This window comes from Carassius auratus, chromosome 23 (genome assembly GCF_003368295.1).
Source record: "Carassius auratus strain Wakin chromosome 23, ASM336829v1, whole genome shotgun sequence".
NCBI classification, from domain to species: domain Eukaryota; kingdom Metazoa; phylum Chordata; class Actinopteri; order Cypriniformes; family Cyprinidae; genus Carassius; species Carassius auratus.
The window spans coordinates 3,337,805-3,357,538 of record NC_039265.1 but is presented as its reverse complement, the minus strand read 5'-3'; the positions used below and the strand labels follow the sequence as shown (position 1 = coordinate 3,357,538).

Here is a 19,734-nt window from a genome sequence, read left to right as displayed (position 1 = left end):
GGGCCCTGAGCCCACCCATACTATCTCAGATACACAGATGCTTTCATTCAGATCCATAATGAAATCAGTCCATCTGACACATCCCGTCAGGTGACACATATATAATCTAAACAGAACAGGTGGTTTTAAATCAGTGAATCTATATGAATTTTTAAGTTGAATTTAGAAGTGACTGTGAAAGAAACACTTGCTTTCAAAGTAGGCATAACAATTAGACTAAAAGCAGATAGGACTAACAAAACCTATTGTTGTTTTAAAGTTAAATCTGTGTTAGTTTTCTGTAAAGTACAGCGCTACTTCTGTACACTAGGCTGTTAAGGGTGCAGATGAAGGTATGGATGGTCATGTAGATGATAATGAACAGGCAGATCATCTGCTGATGGTGCTTCAGTGACCACTGCAGATTTGAGAAGAGGCCTGAGAGTCAATGTCTGTCCGTTGATTCTCGTAATCCTTGAGAAAGGCATGCAATCACAAATGTAAAAACTGATTCCTTCATTTATAGCAGTTTATTTAGCAGTATCGTTTATCAATCCAATCACTCCCTCTACTGGCAGAACCAGTCTCTCAAGTGCCACTGGATTTGAGAAAACACAGTGTTTTATAAAGGGTTATTGTCTTAGTCATGGTCATTTCTACCACATTTATTACATTAACGATCTAGCTTTCACAGAATGGCTAAATATCAGATCATAAAGTTTTAAAATCTTTTGTAAAGAAATAGGCTAGAAAATAAATATTATGATCAAATATTGTTGAACTGTTTATAGCTGTAGTAAAACAACAACAAAACAACTGCTTTGCATATTTATATCTATAAAAATACTGACAATATTGGAATATTGACAATAATTCCATTTTCTGTGCAGTACGTTTACACTGATAAATATATCATGGATGTTTCTGAATTCAGCAAACATGCACACCACATGCTGAATTACTAGTTATCTGTAAAAGAAAACCTGCCTAATAATTCACTTCCAGCCTTCAATAACAATTATACATCACTTGATTAAATACCATGATTAAATACAAAATCAATAGTAGTTATTAAGATTAATATGGCTTGGAATTTATCAAATGTGCTTGAGAAAAAAAAAGATCATAATGTAATAATTCTGCACGTGGTGTAGCTGTTGTTGTGACTTCTGACAGCACATGAGCAAACAAAACCTGGAAGACCACGCTGCTGTCGTTCAGCAACAGAGACCGCTCTCTTCTCATGTACACTACCAGTCAGAAGAGCTCTCATGAAGTCTCTTCTGCTCACCAATCCTCAGTGCAGCAAAAACGCTTTCAAATAACTGCTTTCTATGTCAATATATTTCGATATGTAATTTATTTATTATGATTACTCCAGTCTTCAGTGTCACATGATCATTCTGATATACTGATATGATGCTCAAGAAACATTTCTATTATTGTTATCAATCATTTAAACATTTGAATATTAGTTTTTTCAGGATTCTTTGAAGAACAGAAAGATCAGCATTTATCTGAAATAAAAAGCTTTTGTAACATTGTACACTATACCAATATATATATATATTTATATATACAGTGGGGCTTGAAAGTTTGGGCACCCCTTGCAGAATCTGTGAAAATATGAGTAATTTTCAAAAAATAAGAGAGATCATACTAAATGCATGTTATATTTTATTTAGTACTGTCCTGAGTAAGATATTGTACATAAAATATATTAACATTTAGTCCACAAGACAAAAAAAAAAATGCTGAAATTATTAAAATAACCCCACTCAAAAGTTTAGGAACCCTTGGTTCTTAGTACTGTGTTCTGTTCCCTGATGATCCTCGACTGTCTTTCTGTTTTGTGATGGTTGTGCATGAGTCCCTTGTTTGTTCTGAACAGTTAAACTGAGCAGCGTTCTTCAGAGAAATCTTTAAGGTCCTGCAGATTCTTCAGTTTTCCAGCATCTTTGCATATTTGAACCCTTTCCAGCAGTGGCTTTATGATTTTGAGATGCATCTTATCACACTGAGGACATTTGAGGGACTCAAACACAACTATTAAAAAAGATTGAAACATTCACTGATGCTCCAGAAGGAAACAAGATGCATTAAGAGCAGGGGGTGAAAACTTTTGAACACGATGAAGATGGCCAAATTTGTCTTATTTTGTTGAAATATATATATTTTTTTATTTAGTTCTGCCCTTCGTAAGCAACAGAAGATACTTGTATGTTTCCCTGTACACAAATTAAGTACAATTTACCTTGATCTTCAAATTCCAAAAGTTTTCACCCCCAGCTCTTAATGCATCTTGTTTCCTTCTGGAGCACCAGTGAATGTTTGAATCTTTTTAAATAGTTGTGTTTGAGTCCCTCAAATGTCCTCAGTGTGAAAAAATGCATCTCAAAATCATAAAGTCACTGCTTGAAAGGGTTCAAATATGCAAAGATGCTGGAAAACTGAAGAATCTGCAGGACCTTAAAGATTTTTCTGAAGAACGCTTCTCAGTTTAACTGTTCAGAACAAACAAGGGACTCATGCACAACCATCACAAAACAGAAAGACAGTCGAGGATCATCAGGTAACAGAACACAGTATTACGAACCAAGGGTTCCCAAACTTTTGAGTGGGGTTATTTTAATAATTTCAGCATTTTTTTTGTCTTGTGGAATAAATGTTAAAATATTTTATGTACAATATCCTACTCAGGACAGTACTAAATAAAAAATAACATGCATTTAGTATGAACTCTCTTATTCTTTGAAAATTACTAATATTTTCACAGATTCTGCAAGGGGTGCCCCAACTTTCGATCCCCACTGTATATATGTACCTTATATATATATGCATATAAGAATGCTTGAAAATGTTCAAAAGTGATGATAAAGACATTTATAATGTTACAAAAGATTCATTTTTCTGATAAATGCTGTTCTTCTGAACTTTCTTTTAATCAAAGAAATCTGAAGAAAAAAAATATACTCAACTGTTTTCAACATAATAATAATAATAATAATAAATGTTTTTTGAGCAGTAAATCATAATATTAGAATGATTTCTTAAGATCAAGTGACACTGAAGACTGGAGAAATGATGCTGCAAATACAGTTTTTATTATAATATATAAATTACATTTTACAATATAGAAAAATATAAAGCAGTTATTTTAAATAGTAAAAATGTTTCACAATATTACTGTGTTTGCTGTATTGTGGATCAAATAAATGCAGGCTTGGTGAGCAGAAGAGACTTCTTTAGAAACATGAGAGATGTGTCTGTTCAGAAAGGTTTGACTGGTCGTGTGTGAACAGACTTTGCTCAGTCTGGAGTCACCAGTGAGTGTGTGGGAATGTTTTTAGGTGGGCACTGTTCTAGGGTCTCTGGTGGTCTGAAGTCTCCAGGCACGTGGTGTGCGACTCCTTCAGTTTAAACCTCCTCCGCTCATCACCAGATCAAAAATGGATACTCACTACCTCCAAAGAAAATCTTGACTTGAGCCCGAGGGTAAGACGAATGCTCCCAAAACTGATTTCAGTCCGTGTCATTGTTGGAAGAGATGTGGAACCGAGCACAGCAGGACGGTTCCAGAAATAAACCAAACATTTTTATCTTATGTGTTTTGTTCATCATGATGATCTTCACAAATCACAAACTTTTCTGAATTGTGAAGCCTGAATACAGTTGCCAGAATTAAAGAGAGATTGAGCTTTGACAGCTCTTTCAGTCTTTTAGATTATTTTTACACCCTCAGATTCCTGATTTTCAAATAGTTGTATCTCAGACAAATATTGTCAGATTCTAACAAACCATGGATCAATTTGAAAAAAACTGACCCTTATGACTGGTTTTGTGATCCAGGGTCACATTTTTACGATGCAGTAATCTCTGCTGATACAGTATGTCATGTCTTCTCACTTTAGCTCAGCAAGTCTCCTCTTTCCAGGTGATGCTAAGCCATCGTTCGACATCATTCTGGAGGCGAGAGGGAGCAGCACTCCTCTAGTTACAGACAGAAACCATCTGAAGCTCTACACAATTAAAGGAAAACTCGTCGCTAGTTTGAAGACCATTCACAGCCAATCATTGTTCTTTGTGTGGTCAGCTGATCGACCGTTCAATATCAAAACTCTCCCGGTGAATGTTTTCACACTGTACTGATCTCGCAGGACCGTTTTCGGGTGGTGACCGCATCTCGTGACCTGTCTCTCAGAATACTGACCTGGAGAAAGGATCCAGAGCATGGCCTTACTCTCCAGAGCCAGTATCAGCTGCTCGGAGGCTCATCACAAGATCCAGCTACAGCTGGCATGCTGCATTTGTACATGCACACTGTTTTTACCTGTACAATTTACCTTTATATGTATTTCCAGGGGATTCACCAGCGCTGCCTGCGATAATTGAAGTATTGTGGGCTCTGTGGAGTCTGTGGATGGGAACGATGTACCTTTGATTTCTGACCTGAAACCACCAGAGGTATTCAGATCTTTTGTACTTATAACCAGATCCTTGTATAGCATGATAGAGCCAAAGATGCTTACTCTGATGATGAGTCAATCAATAAAAACAGTAAGAACTCATATTTTTCACAGAAATAATATAACTATAACTTTTCCTCTGTGCAATAAATCCAATCTCAGTTAGCCTTTACATCTTTATGCTAATGTAAAATGAAGATGAAGATTTCATTCCTAGTTGTGTGCAATCTAAGTATTTTATTACAAATAACTGTACAAACATTGTACAAAAATGGGAAGTTTAAGCAATGCTTTCAAGTATTAGCACTATGGCACATAACATACAGTTTACATCAATCAATTCACCACGTAAAACACATTTTCTAACTTCTAAAAATGGGATAATTATAATTCAGTCTATCTGTGGGCTAAATCACAAGCTGGATTCTTCATCTGAACCGAAAGCTGAGGAGCAACCAAAGAAATGTGTGGAGCTCGTCTCTGACATTGGACACAGATGTAGATAAACTCATTCTCTTTGTAGTTAACTGTAGTTTAGTGATTGTTGCATGTGTTAGACCTCAAACTCGTTCCTCAAATGATGCAGAACAAGCTTCAAGACCCCGTTCATGATTTTGTGGACGCTCTTCCCACCATTGGTGTTTTTCATCTAAAGAGAGCACCACGGTAAATAAAAGTACTCATTTAACCATTTCAGGACATCTCAGAATGACACAGTACCTTTGTGAAAGCTTTGGTCGCTCGCTCCAGGAAAGCACTCTCGATTTCCTCAGTTGTTGTCAGTAAATGAGCGAAACAGTCCAGAATGCACATCAAGGTTTCCCTGGAAGCCTGAAGATGGTAATAATAATAGATTCACATCATGGAACAAAGTTCAAATGTACTCATGAAATGCCTCTTGTTAGTAATATTGAGCCATACTAAGTTAAGAAAGTAAAGAAAGTATGAAAAAATAGGTCTGATATTTAAGACTGACCCTATCTAGGCAATTGAGCACAGTTTGGGGGTCCTGGCTGGTCTCTGTTAGTGTGTGAACATCATGATCTGAGATGATTGGCTCTTTGAGCTGCTCCAGCCAGGACCACATGATTCCAGACAGAATAAATGGGTCTTTCTCCAAACACAGTCGCTCCCATGCACCTTGACGGTTAAGATCTGCCTGCAGAGAAGAATGAACAAATACAGAGCATCTGACCTAGGGTTTCTGAGTGTAAGATTAGTACATGATGTGATGTTTAGCCCGAGTGGACAACAACTAGGTCATCATGCAGAGCTACCTGTCTTCAGTAAGCAGACTCAAACTTTACATGCTAAAGTCATTTAAAGAACTGGGATGCACAACAGTAGACCACATAACCCCCTGACCTGTTGGTTCTCTATACGAAGCATTATATTAACACACAAATTCTGAATTGATAGTGCATATTATTCCACTTTTGTTGACTTTGATTGTGTCAAGTCGCTTTGAATAAAAGGGTCTGCTAAATGTAAATATAATCTTTAATGAAGAGGAGGTTTGTCTTGTGGTTGGTCTGGACCCGAGCATGAAGCAGAACTCAGAACTAAGATGTCATTCTGTCATGCAATCTCTCTAAAATGTTGAAGAGACAATGGCAACTTCATCTCCTGAAGAACAGTGGAAATAGTCTGCAGTCTTATCTGAGACCATACACCAAGACCCCAAGATAAACAACCCAAATCTGATGGGATCAAGTGTGCCAGGTTTTCACAATGAAACCCACCCAACTGCTATGCAAAACTAGCCCAAAATTAGCCCAATGGTGTTTTGAGGGGGGTCCCCCAGTAAATGAATGCCACCTTATTGGGACATTAAAGCCCTCCATAACCCTACCTGTTACTTTATTTTCAACTTTTTGATGATTGACTTCATTTAAAAAAAAAAAAAAAAAAATGCCATTCTGATAAGATTTGAAAAGGAAGAAAAAAAGGGCAAAAGGCAAATTCATACCCAGGTCAAAAATGACTATGGCACATGTTTAACTATGCACCACTGGAGCTGATGTTAGAGCGACCATCTTTTGTATTGTTAATGAGCCCCAATCACACGCTGATGGGTGGAGTTAATCTACATAGCCAAAAATCCAGGCTATATGCACTTAACGTAAATTCAATTAATTTTTCAAGTTACGTGCAGTGGTTGGTTAAAGCAAGTCATTTAAAAAAAGTGCCTGTTGCTGATTATTTCAATCTAGCTGGTTTGGTGTCTCGTGTCACAAATCCAGTGATGCTGGCAGTGATGATAGAGTTTGCAAGACACATTTAAGTATTAGTAGGATTACTTGGAACCTCAACCAAGGTGGTACTATAAAAAGTATCAGGTACAAGCTACTGTACGCAGTGTTAAACCCCCAAAAGTGAGCAATACAGTGCAGTGGGAAAGCACCATTAGGTGCCCCTTGGTACAGTACACTGAACCCCCAGTAGGCAGCAACAATGGCGTGGTATGTGTGCACTTGGACTGGATAAATTCAGAGCACAAATTCTGAGTAAGGGTTACCATACTTGGCTACATGTCACAGCACTCTCTGGGATTGAAGTAAACCCTGACAACTGTGTCCCTCCAGGACCAGAGCTGCCAATCCCTACTTTAACTTTACAGGATAAGTTACTTCCAGTATAAAAAATTGCTGATAATTTACTTACCCCCATGTCATCCAAGATGCTCATGGCAGTCTTTCTTCAATTTGTAAAGAATCATTAATAAAAAATAAAAAAAAATACCAGCTGAGGAATAAGGTTCATATCAACACAAACAGTCATTTTCTAAAAAAAAGAAAAAAAAAAATAGAAAGGAAGATATTTATATACTTTTTAACCACTAATGCTCTGGGATGCTCGTCCATGACTTTGCATCACTTAACCACGTTGGAAAGGTCACGGATGACATAGGAATGATTTTTTTTTTTTTTTTTTTTGTCAAGACCATTTGATTAAGACTTTACACGTTTGCTTCGTAAACACTGGGTTGGCATTTCTGCCTACATCACACATGACCTCTCCATCGTGATTTTATGCTATGTGTGAGGTCATGCTAATTGAAGATGTATTTGTGGTTAAATGTATATACATGTTTATTTGCTTAAAAAAAATTTGGAAAATGACATATTGATTCACTAGATAAGAGCCTTTTTCATCTGCTGGGATCATGTAGCACTTTTTGAAACTGCAGTCTGGACTTTTAATTGATGGGCCACCACTGAAGCCCACTATGGAGAAAAATCCTGGAATGTTTTCCTCAAAAACCTTCATTTCTTTTTGACTGAACATGAACATCTTTCATGACATGAGGGTGAGTAAATTATCAAGAAATGTTTATTCTGAAAGTGAACTAATCTTTTAATACTTTTTTATTTTTAATTGAGAATGTGACAAATTAAAAAAATGAGAGTACACATAAAGCCAATAAAAAATGAACAAACAAACAAGGGAATGTACCAAAACCAAAGACAGATGTAAGAATAAACACTGAATTTAATACTTAAATACATCTTTAATACTTTCTTAGTAAATCAGTACAGGCACTTACCTGCCAAGTAGACACCTTCTGAATTTGCTCCTTCTCTCCATCCTTCTCGAGGTCTACTGCAAGGGACTGAGCCACCAGGAGGTGACGAGACTCCAGAGACAACTCGGACTGGACAGTGATGAAGGGCACCTCCGAATGCTCTTTCTCAATGTGTTGAGCCTCGTCAGGGTCAGTGCTTTGCTTGCAGTCTCTCCTCCAGTAGGCCAGTATTCTTGCGATGTTCGTGGTGCTTTTCTCATCTGAAACGCCTAGAGATTGGCTTCGCTGCAGGACAGACTGTCTCCTGGTTTTGAGCAGTGGAGATCCTTCTGTCTGGTCCATAAGAGTTTTCAGCTCCCATATATTGCTGGTTGAGCTGTAGATGTAATTGTTCTTACAAGCCCCCAGAGAAGGAGCGACATAGTTCTGGGAAACACAGTTGAAAGCTCCCAGCTGATCGTTGATGGTAGTTGAGTGGATGCTGGCTAAAACCCCGAGAGGGTTATCCGAGAGGTTTAAAGACGCTGCTAACCTCTGGAGGTCAGACTCGCTGTAGCTGAGGCTCTTACGGACATAGTAAAGAGGTTGTGTGTTGCCTCTGTTGGCTCTGGGTAGACCTGGAAGACGGGGACTGATCAGAGTCATCCCATTTCCCCAAATCTCTCTGTTTAACTGATACACTGAACTCTCATTTAAAGTTTTCTCTACCACAGATGTGACGTCAGGAACCTCGACAATGTCCTCCTCGATAACCTGGCGATTCTCTGCGATGTCCAGTAGGAGTCTGCAGATGAGAGGGACGAGCTTTGGCACGTATCTCAACTTCCGAGCCTCATATCCATGCAGTATATGTTTTTGGCGGATCAAGTATTGTGAAAGAGTAACAGGCGGCGCTCTAGGCTCAGCGTTAGCAAACACATTCCTTAGCGGAACCAGGAACTGAGCAAACTGCCTGACACAATGGAGCTGTCCTCTAGTCTGGATAGAGTTGGGTCGTTTGCTTCGAACTAACAGAATGGCTTGGTCTGCTGTCATCTGTGTGGTGAACAAGAAGAAACAGGCCAGCAACACACCTATAAGAACAACATGTAAAAAGAGTCAGTATCCAGCTAGTGGACATATCGTAATGATGCAATTTGATTGCAAACATTTAAGTGTAGGTTACTACATGATTGAAAACTGTTTTTTTTGTGTTTTTTTTTGTCGTTGTTGTTTTCTTTATTTGAGAGGACAGTCAGTGAGAGACAGGGATCAGGAAAGCATTCAGTAGAGAATGACACTAGCTTTTAAAGGGGTCATGAACTGCATTTTTATTTTGTACTATTCTCTGAGGTCCCCTTATAATGTTGTCAAGATTTTACATGAAAAACATCATAATTTAGTCCTATTTTTAACCCCCTCATCAGAAGCTCTGTATGAATAGGAGTAGTGGATTGTAGACTCAGAAGTAAACGCCCACTGCTGTGATTGGCCAATAGTTGTATACTTCACAGCCTAAATCCTTCATTGATGGACGCTGCTGTGATTTAGGTTAAAAATGCATAAATAACTTGATACATGTCAAACGATCTGTAATAACAGACAGAGCAATAGCGACCACATAATAAAATCAGTTACTCACACTTGGGAGTTGTGACATTACTATCGGATCCAGTACACACAGCACAGCATTATCTTTTAGTTTCAATCTTTCTGAAAATCCTGCCTCAAATTGTGCCTTGTTTGAAAATAAATTCACCATAAAATTAAGTGAACAAATGACCGAGTTCTTACTAATGCAATCTGGATCTTCATTAAATATATAGAAAATTTAGTAAATTCACTCTTTGCTAATGTTGGATCAGAAGGAAGGTTGTATTTCCACAACTTGGGACTGAACAGCGTCTTGTTGTCTTCGAAGCATCTTTATCGTTTGGTTCCTGCAATCGCCTCTCTTAAGCAGGGCTAAACAGTAATCAATGTATTAATCTTTATTAAAGAGTTTGGTGATTTTACATCCGAGTTAGTTCTGGCTGCAGATAAAGTTTTAATAGTTGGTGATTTTAATATCCATGTTGATAATGAAAAAGATGCATTGGGATCAGCATTTATAGACATTCTGAACTCTATTGGTGTTAGACAACATGTTTCAGGACCTACTCATTGTCGAAATCATACTCTAGATTTAACACTGTCACATGGAATTGATGTTGATAAGTGTTGAAATTATGCAGCCAAGTGATGATATCTCAGATCAATTTAGTTTTGAGCAAACTTCATAAAGCCAAAACTATAAATTCTACTTCTTGTTACAAGTATGGAAGAACCATCACTTCTACCACAAAAGACTGCTTTTTAAGTTATCTTCCTGATTTATCCGAATTCCTTAGCATATCTAAAACCTCAGAACAACTTGATGATGTAACAGAAACTATGGACTCTCTCTTTTCTAGCATTTTAAATACAGTTGCTCCTTTACGCTTAAGGAAGGTTAAGGAAAACAGTTTGACACCAAGGTATAATGAGCATACTCGCAGCCTAAAGAGAGCAGCCCGAAAAATGGCAGCTGGAGGAAAACAAAACTAGAGGTATTTCGTATTGCTAAAAAGTAACCTATCCTACAGAAAAGCATTAAAAACTGCTAGATCTGATTACTTTTCTTCTCTTTTACAAGAAAACAGACATAACCCCAGGTATTTATTCAATACAGTGGCTAAATTAACGAAAAATAAAGCCTCAACAAGTGTTGACATTTCCCAACGCCACAACAGTAATGACTTTATGAATTACTTTACTTCTAAAATCGATACTATTGAAGATAAAATTGTAACCATTCAGCCGTCAGCTACAGTATCGCATCAGACAGTGCACTATAGACCCCCTGAGGAACAGTTCCACTCATTCTCTACTATAGGAGAGGAAGAATTGTATAAACTTGTTAAATCATCTAAACCAACAACATGTATGTTAGACCCTATACCATCTAAGCTCCTAAAAGAGGTGCTTCCAGAAGTCATAGGTCCTCTTCTGACTATTATTAATTCCTCATTGTCATTAGGATATGTCCCCAAAACCTTCAAACTGGCTATTATTAAGCCTCTCATCAAAAAACCACAACTTGACCCCAAAGAACTAGTTAATTATAGACCAATCTCGAATCTCCCTTTTCTGTCCAAGATACTAGAAAAGGTGGTCTCTTACAATTATATTCCTTCTTAGATAAAAATGGTATATGTGAGGATTTCCAGTCAGGATTTAGACCGTATCATAGTACTGAAACTGCTCTCCTTATAGTTACAAATTTCCTGCTCTTATCATCTGATCGTGGGTGTATCTCTCTATTAGTTTTATTGGATATTAGTGCTGCGTTTGACACAATTGACCACAGCATTCTTTTGCATAGACTTGAACACTTTGTTGGCATCAGTGGAAGTGCATTAGCATAGTTTAAATCGTACTTATATGACCACCATCAGTTCGTAGCAGTGAATGAAGATGTATCATATCGATCACAAGTGCAGTATGGAGTGCCTCAAGGCTCAGTACTAGGGCCGCTACTCTTCACGCATTATATGTTACCCTTGGGAGATATCATCAGGAAACATGGTGTTAGCTTTCACTGTTATGCTGATGATACTCAGCTCTATATTTCTTCGCGGCCCGGTGAAACACACCAATTTGAGAAACGAATTGAATGCATAGTCGATATAAAAAACTGGATGATGAGTAATTTCTTACTGCTAAATTCTGAAAAAACAGAGGTGTTAATTATAGGACCTAAAAACTCTGGCTAAGACTTGACTAGAACACTGTCTAAGACTTGATGGCTGCTCTGTCAATTCTTCGTCATCAGTTAGGAACCTAGGTGTGCTATTTGATCGCAATCTTTCCTTAGAATTCTTTTCCTTAGAAAGCCACGTTTCTAGAATTTGTAAAACTGCATTTTTCCATCTCAAAAATATATCTAAATTACGGCCTATGCTCTCAATGTCAAACACAGGAATTTTAATCCATGCATTTATGACCTCAAGGTTAGATTATTGTAATGCTTTATTGGGTGGTTGTTCTGCATGCTTAGTAAACAAACTACAGCTAGTCCAAAATGCAACAGCAAGAGTTCTTACTAGAACCAGGAAGTATGACCATATTAGCCCGGTCCTGTCCACACTGCACAGGTTCCCTATCAAACATTGTATAGATTTTAAAATATTGCTTATTACTTATAAAGCCCTGTATGGTTTAGCACCTCAGTATTTGAATTAGCTCCTTTTACATTATAATCCTCTATGTCTGCTACGTTCTCAAAATTCAGGCAATTTGGTAATACCTAGAATATCAAAATCAACTGCGGGCTGCAGATCCTTCTCCTATGTGGCATAGGATTGTGGGTGATTTGAGAGCGCGAAGGATACACATATGCATCCTTTCCTGTGTATGGGATATTCTTCGAACGAAGGACTCAGTCCTTGGTTGAAATTCCGAGGATCCTCGACATTCGAACAGTCCTTTGACGGATGTCGATGACGTAGAATACTCGAAATTCTGGCTTCCGAGGATCCTTCCTTGACATTGAGAAAGGCCTTGTGTCTCTGAGAGGTTTCAAGCTTTCTCTACGTCCGCTACGTTCTCAAAACTCAGGCAATTTGATAATACCTAGAATATCAAGATCAACTGCGGGCGGCAGATCCTTTTCCTATTTGGCGCCTAAACTCTGGAATAACCTACCTAACATTGTTCGGGAGGCAGACACACTCTTGCAGTTTAAATGTAGATTAAAAACCCACCCCTTTAACCTGGCTTACACATAACATACTAATATGCTTTTAATATTCAAATCCGTTTAAGGATTTTTAGTCTAGACACTTCCCATAACACCCTATGTACTTGCTACATCATTAGAAGAATGGCATCTACGCTAATATTAGTCTGTTTCTCTCTTATTCCGATGTCACCGTAGCCACCAGATCCAGTCTGTATCCAGATCAGAGGGTCACTGCAGTCGCCCGGATCCAGTACGTATCCAGACCAGATGGTGGATCAGCACCTAGAAAGGACCTCTACTGCCCTGAAAGACAGCGGAGACCAGGACAACTAGAGCCCCAGATACAGATCCCCTGTAAAGACCTTGTCTCAGAGGAGCACCAGGACAAGACCACAGGAAACAGATGATTCTTCTGCACAATCTGACTTTGCTGCAGCCTGGAATTGAACTACTGGTTTCGTCTGGTAAGAGGAGAACTGGCCCCACAACTGAGCCTGGTTTCTCCCAAGGTTTTTTTCTCCATTCTGTCACCGTTGGAGTTTCGGTTCCTTGCCGCTGTCGCCTCTGGCTTGCTTAGTTGGGGACACTTCATCTACAGCGATATCATTGACTTGATTGCAAATAAATGCACAGACACTATTTAAACTGAACAGAGATGACATAACTGAATTCAATGATGAATTGCCTTTAACTGTCATTTTGCATTATTGACACACTGTTTTCCTAATGAATGTTGTTCAGTTGCTTTGAAGAAATGTATTTTGTTTAAAGCGCTATATAAATAAAGGTGACTTGACATGACATGTAGAATCGGTGGGCGGAGCTAAACAGGCAGTGATGTAGAATCGGTGGGCAGGGTTAAGCAGTAATCGATGTAGAATCGGTGGGCAGTGCTTAAAAGACAGTAATGTAGAATCAGTGGGCGGGGCCAAACAGTGGTGCTAGTCCACACTTTTACATCATAGAACATCCCATAAGCTGCTGTTTCGGCAGACTACCTTCAATCTAAGCTGTTTTTAGACTAACAAGAAAGCGATGAGTTCTGAAACTTACAGGATGTTTTTATAGTACAATGACCTCTTATTTGTCAAAAGATCAAGGGAACTTCGGTTTCTCAGTTCATGACCCCTTTAACTAAAGCGACTTATGGCTGCATTATTATCCAGAAAATCCCTCAGGAGTATCATGGGGTTAAGTGTGCTGCTTGAGGACAGAATTATAATAATAGTTCATGGCTGCTTGTAAGGATCAAACCAGCAACCTATAAATCAGGTGTGTTTATTAAATTATAAATATATTTTTTAACATATAAAACAGAACTGTACCTGTTCTGCCAAGCCCTGCATGACAGTGAACAGCCATCTTGCCTTCTTGGATGGCAAAACACATGACTTTGACCATATCCAAGATGGATGTGAGAGATGCCACACCATAGTCATTCCATCTAAAGTTGTAGAAATATACTAAAATAGAGCAACAAGAGTACCTTTACAACCTGAAAACATAAGAACAACTCAATGTGTCAAGAAGATTCTTTATATTACATGGGCAAAATACATATTAATACAAAGTTAGGTAGAATCAGACAGCATTACTCACTGCCAGCCTCCATGAATGTCTCCGGTCGATACGTGAAGCCGCTCTGGGGATCCAGTGGGTTTCCACAGCTGGCATGTTCACCAGGGCACTGGAGGTTAATAACTGTCTTCAAACCACATCTTAACACGACGAAACAGCTAATTATAAAAGTGTACCAAACATATACTCCAGAACCAGATTTATTTTTACAATCATTGGTTTTACCTCAAAAACTGGTCTATAACGGCAAATTTTTCAATGATGTCAGTGGAAGGGCGGGCCATGGCCAGCAGATTATCAGTGATCCTAAGGAGAAACAGAAAAGCCATGTGTCGAACTAATCCATTCGTACCTGCTGTTATTGCATAAAACTTTGGGGATGTAAAAGCAAGCCTTTGGTGATCGGTTGACTTTCTGAAGAGGAAACATTTTGGGGGAAAGAAACACATTATTTTTGTAACCCTGTTTGGCATAAAGAAAATTGTGATGTGAGACCTCAACAATCCTAGAAGCTTTGGTTCATAAGACTGCCAGAGGCTTAACCTCAGTTGGAAAAGGCCATGTTTAAGTAAACAGGTGTTAGTGCATGACGTGTACCAGGACGAGTAGATTCCTCTGATGGCCTGATCGTCTTCACTCCAGTGTGAAGGGTCCTCATACTTGCAGGCCAGTCCACCACATCCCATGGAGCACTGCATATGATAGGGGATCACGTAACACAGCACCTCTCGAACCATCGTGTATTTGGCTCTGGGAACCCTGGAACCCGTCACTTTAAGAATCAAACACACATGATCTACTTAGAAACTCAGAAGAGTCTGATCACTCTCAAACTGTCTCCTCAGGTGAGCAAAACCATTCACCAACCGATGAGTTCTGCAATATAGATGTCAAACAGACAAGCAGAAAGGAAATCTTTGTTGCTTTACTGATTACATTAGGAAATAGAAATGTCTTTAAAATGTAAAAGGCAAGAGGACAAAGTCAAATATAGTGTAACTGTGTTCTGATGATTATTACTTGAAGTTTAGGTTTTGCCATTCCTTACCAAAGTCCATGATACTTCCTCCTCCATGGCATTATCTGTTTGAGCACAGGATAAATGAATGAGCTCTACTGACATCAAGGACTCAGTAAGGTTTATTTGAAGTTGTTGCTTATACTCAATTAAAGCTGCATTCATCAGGAATACAGTAAAAACAATAAGATCAATTTTCAGCTTCATTACTTCAGCACACAATTCCTCAGAAATCATTATAATTTGCTAATATAATGACCAAGAAACATTTCTTATGTTATTATAAAAAACAATATAAAAAATTGTTTGCTGTTTATTTTTTGGGATTTCAGTTCTTGTTATAGTAAATATAATATATACATTTTTAATTAATATTAATATTATAGTTTTTTTTAATAATGAGAATGAGTTGTGATTATTACTCACCCAAAAAACTGCTAGAGAAAATCAACTTTACTTTCTCTTCAATCCACTGAATCCACAGCTGAACTGATAACGTGTCCCTCAATCATACACTCAAACGACTCTCTATCATTTATTTTGTCTTCCTTTAAGATGCAACATCGTCCTGCTCATTTTCAAACAGTTAGCGTCTAAGTGAATTCTGCTGTTCTGTGCTCACATCAAGCCAAAGAGTGAATAAAGCAGCCGGAGACTTACCACCTAATCCACTTACTCCTGAAATAGCCCATTTCTCTGACCCCTGACCTCACAGACAGACAGAGCTGCACTCTACTCATCCCAGTCATGCATTTCACTTTCATTACAAAACACAAAACTTTCTCAGTTTTCAATTTTTACAAAAATTGTACTACTTAAAAGACATTTTCAGCAATCCCAAATTTTGTTTGTTTGTTGTGGTTTATGGTTCTAAATTAATTGCAAACATGCTAGTTACTTGTTAATCATGCTAGCAACATGCTAATCTTGATGCTTCAGGCTTTTACAACTGCTTTAAACTCTCAGACTACGCTTTCTCAAGCCAAAAAAAAGTTTGTCTTGACGAACTTGATATACTTCTACAATTTTAAAAAAAGGGCTCTTTCTATATTTACATAATTAAAAAATTATTGCAATGTGTACTATGTAAAGCAGATTCTTGTTATAGCACTTGCATATCATTACTCTTTTGTTGATTTTGATTTCTGGCATTGTCCTCATTTGTAAGTGGATGAAAGCGTCTGCTAAATGTAAATGTAATTCAACCCACCAAAAAGCACGTAACTGAAAACGACAATGAGGTGAGGCTCTCAAAGCTTTCCAGACTGATGGATTTACAGCCAATCTGATTAAAGGAGAGTCTCCTAAGTAGGAAGTTTTTAAACAGGTGACGCACTGCTGCTCCATCACTGCATCAGAGATGATGGCTGTCCTTACAACACATACATGCACTTTAAATAAATCAAACCGTTTTGAGGTTGTACTGTTGTACTATAGATGACATTAATAATCATTAGATGCTGCAAACCAGTAATGGAAACCCTGATTGGCCCTCAGAAGTGTCACTGATGACAGCTTCATGTCGATCATCATATTCCCCCCAGTGCTGTAATAATCATATCAGTGCAAACGGATCTGTCCACTCAGTTCACACAAACAACCCTCTGTTTTACACACTTGTTAAAATGAAGAGGAAACTCACCCTAATGAGAATGAAGCACTCTCTTCTGCTCTAGAACAAGTAAACATATTCAGTTTTCAAGAAATAGCCATGGAAAGGTCTCGGAGAGAATGATACTGAAAGGATGAATGCAGTGCCATTTGTCTGGATGTGAACTGAGCGTGTGTTACAGTGAGGACACAGATTACTAGGGTTTACTTGTTTCCAATAAAGTCCATCATCAAACTCTGGGCAAAGCTGGAAAATCACATTAAGGGCTTCACTGGTGAGATTAGTGTGTCATTGAGAATGCCCTCAAACTCATTTACATGCCTTCACACTGTCACAAACTACACAGGCTTGCTCATTTTATCTCGACGGGAGACTGCTCAGACTCCACACGCTTCATGTGGACACTCTTCTTCTTCTGACTCCCTCATAAAGAAAGATTTCAGTCAGTATGGATCATTATAATAAGACTCTGTGATTAAGATGTGTAATTTAATTGTTATTTTTAAATGGAACTGGACATTAAGTTTATTGAACATTAAGATAAAATGTAAAAAGATATGTAAGAAAGTTTGCATATGAGTAACATATTTGATTTGTCATGCTTTTACAGCTGATATAGTGTGATACAGGTGAATATGGAGCTCATTCTCAAGAATTAAAGTTAAACACCTCATTTACATTCAGAGGCCCAAAATGAATACATTTGCTGCCGATGCAGAGATTTATATGGACAAGAGATGTGAAACTAAATTCTGACACTTGTAAATTAGATCTTTATAACAGTAGAGCAGGTGTCACAGTAGTGTGTTTTTGCCCCTGTGACCCAGTTTCTGTCTCCCGTGTTTGGTTTGATTAGTTCCCAGGTGTGTCTATTTTATTCCCCATGTGTTCCATGTCCCTGTTAATTTAGTCATTCCATCCACCTGTGTTTCCCCAATTATCCCATGTACTTAAGCCTTGTCCTTTCAGTTCAGTTTTGTTGGGTCTACAAACTACTTACGTGTGTCTTCCTCCGAGTTCCATGTGGGATCTCCCCTGTGGTGGATTTAATAAAGCCTTATTTCGTTTATCCTCGGCTCCGTGTTCCTTCCGGCAGCATTACGTAACAGAAGACCCGACCCAAAAAGTTTAAAGTTGCATGTTTTTCCTCCATTTTGTTTTCAGCTTTTTTTTTCAGTCTTTTCTTTCCGTAGTGTGTCGATGGATCCACTCTTTCGCCCCAAATTCTTCCTCCTCCTGCTGGAGCAGGAAGGACGTTCTCCTGAGGACCATACCAGACTGTTTCTTCTGCTAGCGAATGCCACCAGCTACCCGAACCACGCGCTCTGCACCTTCTATAACGCCAGCCTGAACTCCAAGTGCAGAGCGTTGTCGTCCGAAGATGGTCCTCAGGAGGAATTCGCCGCATTCGTGGAGTTCCACTCCGGACCCAGAGACCAGCCAGCCACCATCAGGCCGCACGGAGCCAGAGCCCACCGCAGCCGCAGAGCCCGAGACATTTATGGACAGTAAGCAGGACCTCGAGAGCGCGACTGACCAGGTGTGTGAGCCGGCAACACCGTGCATCGTGTGAGTCTTAGTGGAGATCGAGGGCATGGAGAAAAGCCCTGCCCACACTTCCGAACTTAGGGTGAGCTGTATCCGGTGTCGGGAAATGTGGAGCAGCTTATGGATCTAATGGACCGGTCAATGGAGGTAATCCCTAATTTTCCTGTTTCTCCGCTGGTTCCGTCCAGCCCTGATCCCCCTGTACACCCTCTCAGTCTCCCACTCCTACCTCCTCCAGTCATTTCCTCTGCTCCATTTCCGCTGGTTCTGCCCAGCCCTGAATCTTCTGCTTCTCCGCTGGTTCTGCCCAGCTCTGAATCTTCTGTGTCTCCTGTATTCCCTCTCAGCCTCCCTCTCCCACCTCCTCCTAAACCTGCCAGTCCCTCTGCTCCACTTCTGCTGGTTCCGTCCAGCCCTGATCCTCCTGTCTTTCCTCCCATCCTTCCTCTCTCTCCTCCTAGACCAGCCAGTTCCTCGTCATCCCTGCTGGTGCCAGTCAGTCCCGCAGCTCACCCTCAGTCCGCACAATCTGGGCGCGATGGTTTGCCGCTGGACTGCCAATCTCCGGCCCTGCCTTGGCGTGTTAAGGCCCTGTCTTCGCCTCCAGTCTCCGAGCCCTGGACTCCTCCTTGGTCATTCGACCCAGCGGCTCCACCTTGGATCTTAGCTCCCTCGACTCCACCGTGGCCTGGCATCCCACCTGCTCCACCGGGCTCCCTCATCCCTCTGACTCCACCTTGGTCAGTCGTCGACCATCCGCCGCCTCGGGACTCCATTCCTCTGATTTCACCTCGTCACTCCATCCCTCCGGGCTCTGTCAGGCTCCTCCTTCCCTCTGGTTCCACCTCCATCCTGGGTCGCTCCGACTCCACAGCGGTCTTCCAGGACCCCGCCTCCGCCTTGGTCGCCTGAGCCTTCTGCTCCACCTAGGCCCTCCGGATCCTCGACGTCACCCTGGCTCTGCGGCTGTGTTGCTGTGTCTTGGGCTCCTCACCCACCGATGCAGTCTGTCGGCCCCCTGGTGTCATCGGCCCCTTCACCATGGCTCCTCCCGCCGTCGACTCCACCATGGATCTCCGTCCTGGCCTTCCTGGCTCCTTCCTCCGTTGTCCCTGTCTGCTGGATCCCTCCTGGGAGTCTGTCCTCCACCGGAACCTCCTCCCAAGTTCCCACCCATGTCTCCCTCTGTTTCTACAGAGCGAGGACGCACCTACCGGGAGGGGGGAGTAATGCCACACCCCTGGACTCATTTATTGCGGTTTTGCC

General features: G+C 40.0%; 1 protein-coding gene across 1 annotated transcript; it reads right to left on the bottom strand.

The window, feature by feature from the left end:
- Positions 1–4,663: 4,663 nt before the first annotated feature.
- LOC113041000 (protein tyrosine phosphatase domain-containing protein 1-like) lies at positions 4,664–15,550 on the bottom strand. Its single transcript, XM_026199248.1, has 9 exons — positions 15,339–15,550; positions 14,888–15,062; positions 14,516–14,596; positions 14,312–14,430; positions 14,038–14,175; positions 7,993–9,044; positions 5,422–5,604; positions 5,166–5,276; positions 4,664–5,094 (listed from the first exon to the last, which is right to left on the bottom strand). Exons 1-9 carry the CDS (start codon positions 15,346–15,348, stop codon positions 4,999–5,001), a joined length of 1,965 nt encoding a protein of 654 aa, XP_026055033.1. The 5' UTR covers positions 15,349–15,550; the 3' UTR covers positions 4,664–4,998.
- Between the last annotated feature and the right edge of the window lie 4,184 nt (positions 15,551–19,734).

Coding starts and splice junctions, on each gene's coding strand:
- LOC113041000 (XM_026199248.1), bottom strand. Junction 14,176..14,311: donor GACATTCATGGAGGCTGGCA/GTGAGTAATGCT, acceptor GCTCTATTTTAG/TATATTTCTACAACTTTAGA. Junction 5,605..7,992: donor AGAAGGTGTCTACTTGGCAG/GTAAGTGCCTGT, acceptor TCTTCTCTGCAG/GCAGATCTTAACCGTCAAGG.